This window comes from Ricinus communis, chromosome 3 (assembly GCF_019578655.1).
Source record: "Ricinus communis isolate WT05 ecotype wild-type chromosome 3, ASM1957865v1, whole genome shotgun sequence".
Classification (NCBI taxonomy): domain Eukaryota; kingdom Viridiplantae; phylum Streptophyta; class Magnoliopsida; order Malpighiales; family Euphorbiaceae; genus Ricinus; species Ricinus communis.
Window position 1 is genome coordinate 31,789,106 of NC_063258.1, and position 11,249 is coordinate 31,800,354.

At 35.4% G+C, this 11,249-nt stretch overlaps 1 protein-coding gene across 1 annotated transcript; it reads left to right on the forward strand.

Moving 5' to 3' along the window:
- The first annotated feature begins 4,456 nt into the window (after positions 1 to 4,456).
- On the forward strand, positions 4,457 to 6,975 carry LOC8278574 (cytochrome b-c1 complex subunit 7-2, mitochondrial). The gene is made up of 4 exons (XM_002515512.3): positions 4,457 to 4,636; positions 4,766 to 4,923; positions 5,080 to 5,127; positions 6,687 to 6,975. Exons 1-4 carry the CDS (start codon positions 4,543 to 4,545, stop codon positions 6,753 to 6,755), a joined length of 369 nt encoding a protein of 122 aa, XP_002515558.2. The 5' UTR covers positions 4,457 to 4,542; the 3' UTR covers positions 6,756 to 6,975.
- Positions 6,976 to 11,249: the final 4,274 nt, after the last annotated feature.

The following is an 11,249-nucleotide window of genomic DNA, read 5'->3' on the forward strand; positions in this document are numbered from 1 at the left end:
ATCAATGAAGAAAAAGTTTGGAGGAAATGAAATAGTGAAGCGATCTCTTCTCCAAACCTTAAGGAGAGACTTTGAGGTTCTCGCCATGAAGAACAATGAGAACATTAATGATTACTTCAGAAGGGTGATGATAGTTTCCAACAAGATGAGAAGCAACGGTGAAGACATGCCAGATTCGAAGATTGTTGAGAAGATACTTCAAACTTTGACTGACAAATTCACGTATGTGGTTGTGTCTATTGAGGAGTCCAAAGACACAGGGAGCATGACGATCGATGAACTGCAGAGCTCTCTATCTATTCATGAGAAGAAATTCAAGAAGAACAGTCATAAAGAAGAAGATCAAGCTGTCTATATTGGAGGAAGAGGTAGAGGATCCTATAGAGGTCGAGGTAGGGGCAGAGGATGCTCTTTCAATAAGGCAACGATTGAGTGTTACAACTGTCATAAATTTGACATTTCCAATACGAATGTCCAAATAGGAACAATGGAGCACATTTTGCAGAGATCGAAGAAAAGGATGAAGTTCTTCTCATGGCGTATGTCGAACTTCAAGCAGCCAGAAGAGAAGATGTCTGGTTCGTGAAGCTGGTCGTCAAAGGGAAAGGAACGGTAAAGATAACACTTAATGGAATTAACTATGTGGTCAGTGACGTGTATTATGTCCCAGAATTGAAGAACAATATGCTGAGTGTTGGACAACTTCAAGAGAAGGGTCTGGACGTGTTATTCAAAGGAGGAGAACGGAGAACTTGTAGCATATTTCATCCCTCAAGAGGAAAAATAACATAATCCGTTATGAGTGCTAATCGGATGTTTATTCTGCTGGGAGGAAAGACAAAGGAGGAAAGATGCCTGCAGGTCGATGTCGCAAACAAGAAAGAGCTGTGGCATCATCGATACGGACATCTCAGCTACAAGGGTCTCTTAACTCTGCGCAATAAAGAAATGGTCACCGGCTTACCGGACATTGGACACATGAAGATCACATGCGAGGCGTGTGTCAAAGGCAAACATCATCGAGTTTCTTTCCCAAAACAGAGCAAGTGGAGATCAACCGAGAAGATGCAACTCATCCACTCTGATCTGTGTGGTCCGATCACTCCGCCATCAAATAGCCAGAAGAGGTACCTAATAAGCTTTATTGATGATTTCTCACAGAAGATGTGGATATATTTTGTGCTAGAGAAATCAGAGGCTTTTCACACTTTCAAAAAATTCAAGACTCTTGTAGAGAAACAAACAGGGTACTTTATTAAGTGTCTGAGAACAGACAGAGGAGGAGAGTACAACTCTACCGAGTTCAAGGAGTATTGCAAGGAACATGGAATCAAGCAACAGCTGACCACCGCATACACTCCACAACAAAACGGCGTTGCTGAACGCAAAAATAGAACCATTATGAATATGGTGAGAGTTGTTCTATCGGAAAATGAAGTACCAAAGAGCTTCTGGGCGGATCCAGTACAATAGGCAAATCATGTTCTTAATCGATCTCCTACAACGATCGTGAAAGACATGACTCCGGAAGAAGCATGGAGCGGAAGCAAGCCATCGGTTGAGCACTTTAGAATCTTTGGCTGCATCAGATATGTTCATGTTCCTGATGTTAAAAGGACCAAGCTCGATGATAAAAGTGTGAAGTGTATCATGATTGGCTACAGCAGCGAATCGAAAGCCTTCAAAATGTTTGACCCGATAGAGAAGAAGGCTCACATAAGCTGGGATGTGATATTTGAAGAAGAGAAGAAGTGGAATTGGGATGATAATCACTTGGCTGAATAGAGCATGGAACTCGAGTGGGAAGATGAGTACGAGCGTGACGAAAATGAAAACGAAGAGGAGGAAGTAGAAGCAGAAGAACCGGAAGAAGATGGAGATCAAAATAAGGATTCTCCCTCGCCAATTCAAGTTCAAACAGAAGCTACAACCTCCACAGTGGGCAGACTGAGAAGGCCACCAGTTTGGCATGTTGATTACACATCTGGAGCAGAGTTCTCTGATACTGAAGAAGAGACAAACATGGAGATCTCTGATACTGAAGAAGAGACAAATATGGCGAGAATTGGATCTGAAAATCTGGAGGAAACAATGGCATTTATGGTCATCTCAGATCCAACAACTTTCCAAGAAGCTGTAAAACACTCGAGATGGAAGGAAGCAATGGATGCAGAGATAGGATCGATTAAAAAAAATCGAACTTGGTCTCTGGTGACGCTTCCAATTTGAGCCAAAGCAATTGGTGTGAAATGGATTTACAAAACCAAATTCAATGAGCTGGGAGAGGTCGATAAATTTAAAGCTAGACTTGTGGTAAAGGGTTACGCTCAAGAATATGGGATTGATTATACGGAAGTATTCGCACCTGTGGCTAGAATGGATACTGTGAGGATGATTATCGCTTTGGCAGCTCAACAAGGTTGGGGAATTTATCAATTGGATGTAAAATCGGCGTTTCTACATGGCGAGTTAAAAGAGGACGTTTTTGTGGAGCAGCCTCAAGGTTACGAGGTAACTGGGAAGAAGCATATGGTTTACAAGCTTCACAAAGCTCTTTACGGACTGAAACAAGCACCACGAGCTTGGTTCAGTCGTATTGAAGCTTATTTTATCGAAGAAGGCTTCGAGAGCAGCACCAATGAACAGACTTTGTTCATCAAGAGAACAGGAGGTAAAATTCTAATCGTTAGCATCTACTTTGATGACCTGTTGTTCATTGGTGATGATGATGAGTTACTAGATAAGTTCAAGCAGTCTATGAAGAAAGAGTTCGATATGACTGATTTGGGGAGGATGAGATATTTTCTCGGCATAGAAGTGGTACAAAAGGACGATGGTATTTTCATATGTCAAAGGAAATATGCAGCTGAAGTAATTAAGAGATTTAGATGACAGCAAAAGCACTTCAGGGTATGTTTTTTTGATGAACGGCGGAGCTGTTGCATGGTCCTCACGAAAGCAGCCTATTGTAACGTTGTCAACCACTGAGGCAGAGTACGTTGCAGCAGCAACCTGCGCTTGTCAAGCTATTTGGATGGATAGAGTTCTAAAGGAGATTGGTTATGAACAAGGTGGTGAAATGGTGTTGTTATGTGATAATACATCCACCATTAAGTTGTCCAAGAATGATGTTATGCACGGGAGATTCAAACATATCATGGTTCGTTATCATTTTCTAAGGGACTTAACTAAAGAAGGAATTCATGACGAAGCCTTTGAAGATGGTGACATTTCAAAGCATCCGAGAAGCTTTTGGAATGAGCATTCTGAACTGATTTCTTGAGAGGGTTCAGTTTAGGGGAGGGATTGTTGGGTTGTTTCGTGTCTTCCGCAAGTTTAGGAATAAAGAGACTTGTTCTCTCTAGTTTAATGGGTCAATTCTGTTTGCATTTTTCTAGCTTAGTAGTTGAGCTAGTGGAGTTGAGTCCTTAGTTTTCTCTGTTTCAATTATTTTGCTTCAGTACATGTACTATATAAAGGCATTGGAAAGGTATGAATAGGGTAGGTCATTTCAGTGCAGTTTTATTGTTTTATCTAGCCCACGGTAATATTATAAAAATAAGTGTAATTAATAGTGATTTGTCTCTAGATGTATGGACCCAGTTACTCGCTTACAAAATTGTAGCTATTTGGCATGTGAGGTTTTGTGGTGATTATATGGTTGCAGGTGGTTGTTGAAGATTCTTTACATTTGCTGTCTCAAACACACTGAATCTTATTGTTGTTGGCTATTTGAGTAAGCAGCTATTCTGTCAAATTCTTCAAACACCTTTCATGCTGTCTCTCTTCAGGACTAATGGCTTGTTTGGCCCCTCTCTAATTTGATTGTTTAAATACTGTTTTATCATGGGATAACCACAAAGTACTTAATTATTCACTGCTATTCATATATCGGCTAATAAGATGTGAAATGAATAGGCTCACTTGAGATTCAAATGAGACTTTTGATTTAACTGATCTCTTTACACGTTTAACATATATATATATATATATATATATATATATATATATATATATATATATATATATACTAAATTTAAGTTTCTTATTTTTCCATTTATTAAAGTTCATGTAAAAATACTTTCTTTTTCTTTTTGACAAATAATATAAAAAGAACGTGAAATTAACTATATTATAATAAATAAGAGGTTATATAAATATTTACATAAGTGTTTACATTTTAACATTAGATGGTTGATATACATTTTATTATTTCGAATTATTAATAATCGTTTTAGTAAATAATTGAAATATTCATAAACAAGGCGGAAAACAATTTAGGCTGAAACAAGGCCTGGGGCTTCCATAAATCCTTAGGTGAGTATTCCAAACATGGGCCAACCAGTGCAATAAGACTGAGCCCATTATATTGCCGAAACTCACACCTTGGTTTTTATTTGAGGCCCAAAATTCAGAAGCGACGACACCGTTTTAACTACCAGCCTTTGAAAATGTCATTTCACTATACCAAAAATCTCGACGATTCTTCTGGTAAATATACAGACATAGATAGGCAGCAGCCACAGAGAAGAAGAAGAGAAAATGGCGTCGTTTTTGCAATCATTCTTAGATCCAAGAAAGAACTGGCTCGCGAAACAGCACATGAAAGCTGTCTCCACTCGCCTTCGCAGATACGGTTAGCAGATTTTGAAAACCCTAGATTACTTTCTGAACTCACACGGAAAACCGCATTTGATCAATAGCTTTTATTGATTCTTTTTTATTGTTTGGCTAATGTTGGTATATATTTGATTCTTATTATCAGGTCTCCGCTACGACGATCTTTATGATCCGTACTACGATCTGGACATCAAGGAGGCGCTTAATCGACTTCCGAGAGAGATTGTTGATGCACGTGTTCAGCGTCTCAAGCGCGCCATGGACCTCTCCATGAAACACGAGTACCTCCCGGAGGACCTCCAGGTGATTAAATGATTTTGCTCTTTAGGGATTTTATTGTTTCTCTATATGATTATATGTTTAGGAGTTTAACGCTAGTTTTTACTTTATCAATTATATAGCACTTGTATTTAGGTATATATGCCTTAATTTTATTTTATTTTGTTTGTTCTTTTCCAGGCAATGCAAACCCCATTCAGGAGCTACCTTCAAGATATGCTGGCTCTTGTAAGAAATATTTTTTTTAATTATAAATTTTCATATTCTTTGCTAGATCTGCAAATTGATTCTCCTTCTTGTTTTGCTTAGAGTGATTACTAGTTAAAACACTTAGTATATAATTTGATTATCATGGATTTTCTGAATTTCAGTATCACTAGCAACACCTATAAATATTGCATCGAGGATATTGTTGTTGTTTTGTTTGCTGCATGCTGATATGATGAATGAAACTAGAACATGCTGGGGAGAGACATTTGTAGAGCACAACAGTTTTGGATAGACTTAATTCCTGTCTGTTATTTTGTTGTATATTCAACTCTTTAATTCTTAATGTTTGATCGCATTTTACTGTTATACAAATACTCGATCTTTCTGTTGTGTCTCGCATTCAAAAGTCAGTTTGCGATTCACGTCTGTTTGAGTTAAGTGTTTTAACACTTGGTACCAAAAAATTGGAGAATCATCCTTTGGGTCTGATACCGTCTTTTCAACATCTTCAGTTACAGCATGTTGTGTTACTACCAAGTGTGGACATCATATTTTCCTCTTTTTTTTTTTTTTTTTTTTTTTAAATCTAAATGGTGTCAAATTGTAACTGAATCCTTTGGTGTAGGACTTTATTTTGAGTTCTTTATATAATTTATAGCCATTGGGAAACTCTTAATTTCCAATTTAGTTGCTATATGAGGTATTTGAAGCTACTTGCAGCTAAGGATATAGCTTTCTATAGCATGTCACCCATTGTTACACTCATCAAAAGTAGAACTGGCATTCTGAAGCGAAATTCTTTCCAGCCTTCCATTTGTGGTGTAATTTTTGTTTAGTCAATTGCTTATGCTTCTTTGGTCATCATAATTAATTTAGTTCCTAAGTTATTAATGGTCATAGTGTTTGGACTACAACTGGCATATCTTGTTTGCTGTATGTTCACTTTGATCTATGTAAAATTCGTGATTATTTTATATCTGTTGTGCAATTAACCTGGTATGGTATTACTTTTGTTGTTTTGCCATTTGTCCTTGTTGCACTTGGTTCATTTCTCAGTAGGTATGTCATTTTCGACAAAAGTTTCCTCCGGTTTTGCAGATTTTGTATTTCTCAGTGTGCATGTGAGTAGAAACTTTGTCTAAATGAATATCCTGCAGCATCTTTTTGATAAAGAGTTATGCATGATTTTGGAGGTTATTTTTTTTATTTTTTCTCATAATGGCAAATGACTAGATTAAAAATCTATATGGACGTTGTTTAAATGAATCAACTTCCAAAAGTTAGAGGGAGTTGTCTAAATCAATCAACGTGGCTGATTAACCACCTTCTCACATAAACATATTGCAAGAGCCTTTTTTTTTTTGGGAATTATTGAATGCTGAGAGGGAAATATGCACAGAGGCATCATCTTAAGTTATTCGTAAAAAATGCATTCAGAACTTTAGAAAATGAACCTTAGTTTAAGGGGGGGAATTCGTTATGCCAGTTTCCTTTTGATTTAGGGATTGGAGGTTGATAAGAATTACTTTCAAATTTGAAACTTCTAGTAAAAATGCGCTGTTGTTTATGTTTTGCAGGTGAAGAAGGAGAGAGCAGAACGTGAGGCTTTGGGAGCTGTGCCTTTATATCAGCGCACTATTCCTTGAGCTTATTATTGGCCCATTCTAGCTATTGTTCATGGGAGCAAATATCATGTTAAAAGTTCTTATATTTGATAGAGTGGCAGCATAGCTGAAGGGAGATGGATTATGTCTCAGCTTTATATGTTTGTTTCGTCAATCATTTGTCCAGGAGGTTGAGTTGTGTCTCGCACTTGTTGCTGGCAGTTTTCTAATAATCAAGCATATACAACTGTTTTTAGTTTCATTGCTTGCATTGCCACAATACTTGAATTCTCTTTACTGTGCGAGATTTTTACAAGCATATCATATTTTCTCTTGATAATGGATGATGGTGTGGCTTTGCCTAGAAAGTTCAATAGGAATTCGTTTGTGCCTGCCTGTATAAGGTTACGGTCTGCATACAATTATAATATCCTAATTGCTATGCATAATAGATTTTGTATCCATGGAGGAACGTTGTATGAGCTCTTTTTATTTTCCTTCACATTTGATGTGTGAAATTCCACTGGATGTGGAATTCCCCTTGGGGACAGGACGGCCTACTCATATCAATGAATTAAATGGGCAATATATGTGACATGCCAGCAATAAACATGGCCCACAGAAAGCACAAGGGTGGAGAAGATTTGCGGTGGCGAATGTTGATGTGTGTTTCTACCTTTCTGCTGAGAGGCTGACTGCGTTTTCGCCCTCATGTATAATTCTTGGGTATATAGCCATTGTGTGCTTGGGATGATTCTCGGCTAATGTTTTCTTTTTGGAACTATTTCTTAGTTTTCTACTTTAGTCTGTCAATAAATGTTAATAGCTTGCCAATTGAACGTACAGAAAATAATATGTTAAAAGGGTTGTTATTGAGAGAAAAAAATGTTAAGGTGGTGTTATGAATGGAATTAATTTCAGACCGCAAATGGTAGCCAAATCTAAATCCTCAAACTCCCCTGTCATGTTGACAGGATGTCTCCACGTCATGTGCTCATGCTCTCATGTTCATTTGCTTTGTTGTACCTTCCTTCAGACTTGAGAGTGACCATTTGCATGAATGGGCATATTAACAGTATCCATCTGTGGTCCTTATGAGCGGTACAAATCGAAATGAATGATAATCGAGAAATTAAGAACTATGCAGTAGTAGCTGCCTATAACTAGTTTTTACCCTGCCTTGAAGACTTCGTTTGCGAGTTGATAAAAAAGATTAAAAACAAACCATTTCCAATTCCAGAAGACTTTCATCAACTAACTACAACTACATGGAATTTTCATCTTAAAATAGAAAAACACTCGTCTAGTCAGCGTATATTTATTTTTATACACCAAAATTAATCAATAATTGGTATATTTTAAAATATTAAAAAAATGGTCTAGTTTTACGATATTCACCGCAACCAATAGGAGAATAATATATATATATATATACACCAAAATTAATCAGTAACTAGTATATTTTAAAATATTGAAAAAAATGGTATAGTTTTACTATATATACCGCAACCAATAGGAGAATAATATATATATATATATATATATATAAGTGTTTTATATTTTAGAATTAGATGATTGGCATCTTACGTTATTTAAAATTAATAAATATATGTCAATACTTTAGAATCATAGACCTAACCTACACAAAAATGATTCCAAAATTGAATATTTAAATGGATATACACCATGACAAACCAAATACTTTTCAATTTTTGTAAATTTTCTATAATAATAATAATAATAATAATAATAATAATAATAATAATATGCACTTAGCATGATTTCTTAAAAGTTGTTTTTCCAAACAAAAGAAAGTTTATAAATTGAAAGAGACCTCAGAACATGCGACCCTACTTGGACAAGGACCCGCCAAGTGGGGAACAAAGATGTCCTGTGAAAGGTCCACCAATTTTTGTTTCTTATATCATCTTAGTCCCTAGATCAGGACTGTGCAGTTCTATCCGCCAATGAACATTTCCATGTGATATCATGAGCCCATGCTTAAATGCAGAAAGCTTGATCTTCGCCATTACATGGCATCGTCCTTCTTGTCTGTATGCCCAACTTCTCTTCCATTCATTTAGAACTTATACACTATCAGTGATAGATTATATGAAGAAGAAGAGTAAAAAAGAAAAATAAACCAATAAAAGAAAGCTAAACGGCAATATCATATGAAAGTCATTAAACGTAAAAGTATGTAAGAAAAATAGAAAAAAATAAAAGTAATAATAAAATAAAATCTAATAACAAAATTGTATGCAGAATGAAGTCAACAGAGAGATATAGGGCTGGAAATGGGATTGTCAGTTGTTAGGATGTCCATATTCAATCATTGAAAAGAAGTAGGGTTAATGCTCGATATGTTTATTGAATATCGATATGTGATCCCAGTCCGCAAGGCAATGTTTGGTATAGAGCTGGATGGAAAATAAGAAGGATGGAATGGAATATTTACTTTTCTTTGATTTGTTTGGCTTTGAAGGAAGAGGAAAGAAAGAATCGCCATCCTTCAGTGTTTGGTTGGAAGGATAAAGCAAAGAAAGGACACGCCATTATTTTATTCAATTTAATAATAGCCTCATAGCCTTCCTGCTCTACATTAAATAATTATATAGTTATGTGGCTCGTAATTAATAACAACAAGGGTAATTATGTGAAATTATTATAACTTTTGCTCTTAAGAAAATTAAGAATAAAAAATAAACCAAAAGAAAATGGTTTTTATACAGTGCCCCCATTCATCTTTCTTTCCCTTCCAACCAAACACATTCTAAAATCTACCCAAAGATTGATATCATGTGGAAAGTTGATTCATGTCCTCTTCCAATCTCCTTTCATTTTCAGTCTCCATTATTTGAACACCGACATCAAACTCGATCCATATAACAATTTTTGTTTTCTATTTTTCTAAATTGTAAAAGGGTAACTGGAAAATTAAATTCTCCTTTTTAAGAATACAAGGAAATGATATGATCATTTGGTTAGCCAATAATAGAAGAATAGCTAGGTCAGTTCCTCTCAAGATTATTATTCTGGTTATAACTTACAGCCTTAATTTGAACCCATGAGTTTACCCTTTTCATCAAAGAGGAAAAAGAAAATCAAGCAAAAGAATCTGGCCAAACGGTAATGGATATTGAAGTGATGCTAATGAAAGTAAGTAAATTAGAAGTTTTTAAAGTTAAACTCTTAATATTGGTTTTATCAGGCAATTTGTAGCAAATGCCAGTTGGTGACATCCTTAGCGGCAGACAACCTCATTAATTGAAAGCCACGTGGCCAGTTTACTAACCGTGTGACGTGTCTTAAAAATGAAGGTGGTGGAGCGGAGCGGGGAGGTTTGAGTTGGTTGGGCGGTCTATTTGATCCAATCCAGCACCAGAATCCACGACGGGCCGTCAGAACTTATTTCGTCATATCTAACTCGAACCATCCGCCATTATTTGTGCCGCCGCCACTGATGCTCCTTCTTCTTCTTCTTTCTTTTTTTAAAGGAAAAAAAAAACTTTAATATAAATTAGACTTTTATTATATTCTATACATTCGATGGATAGATTGTGCGTATATATATTGATTATGACAAAGTTGTAACACGTAATGACATTAAATAATATTAATACTATATTGATAGAATCCAATTCAAGTGGACTATAATTTTTATTTTCCAATAGTAAGTAAGATCTTATGGAAATTTGTGGAACAGTCTATTAATTAATCACATGAAAGGGTCACCTTTAATTAATCAAATAAACTTCAAACTCTGCGTGTTAGTTGTTGAAAAGGGTACACTATCTTTTATGATATAAGATTGGCATTTAGTATTTTCCTTTCTCGTCAAAGTCATAATAATTCTAATCATTACGCACACACTCATTAGAAAAAGATAAATTATCAAAACATAAGTATATAGATTAATATAAATAAATAATGATCTTAAGACAAGAAGCTACTGGTCAAATAGACCCACCTAAATTCAATTGCATATCAAACTTTTCAATAGGATTTCCACTTATTGCTTATCCTGAGATCCATCTTTATTTTATTTTCAATTGTCAAACCTATCATAATTCAGAATTAGGATCAAATCAAAGGTAACAGCAACCTCCCCACCGTCTCCTTAGACCTCTCATTCGTTCCAAAAATATATCTATCAAATGATAATTTGGAGCTACATCTTATTATTCATTATTAAAAAAAACACTCTAATTTTACATGTATTTAATTTCCCATGCACTACTATGGGAAACAAGTATTTTATGTGGACAAAACTTTATTTTATTTTATCGAATATTATTTGCTCAAGTTAGCAGCTCCCTAACCAGCAGACAAGAATATAAATTACTGAACAACCAAATGGAGATCCTCCAAATCTTAAAACCAAAATGATAATATATCATTCAATAAATATAATTAAAAAAAAATCCACCCTTATATTGATATGGATAATTTAACAATAGCTTTTTTTTTCTTTTTTAATTCATTAAGAATTTAATAGATCATAGAGATATGCATTCCTTTAACTCACATAGAGAA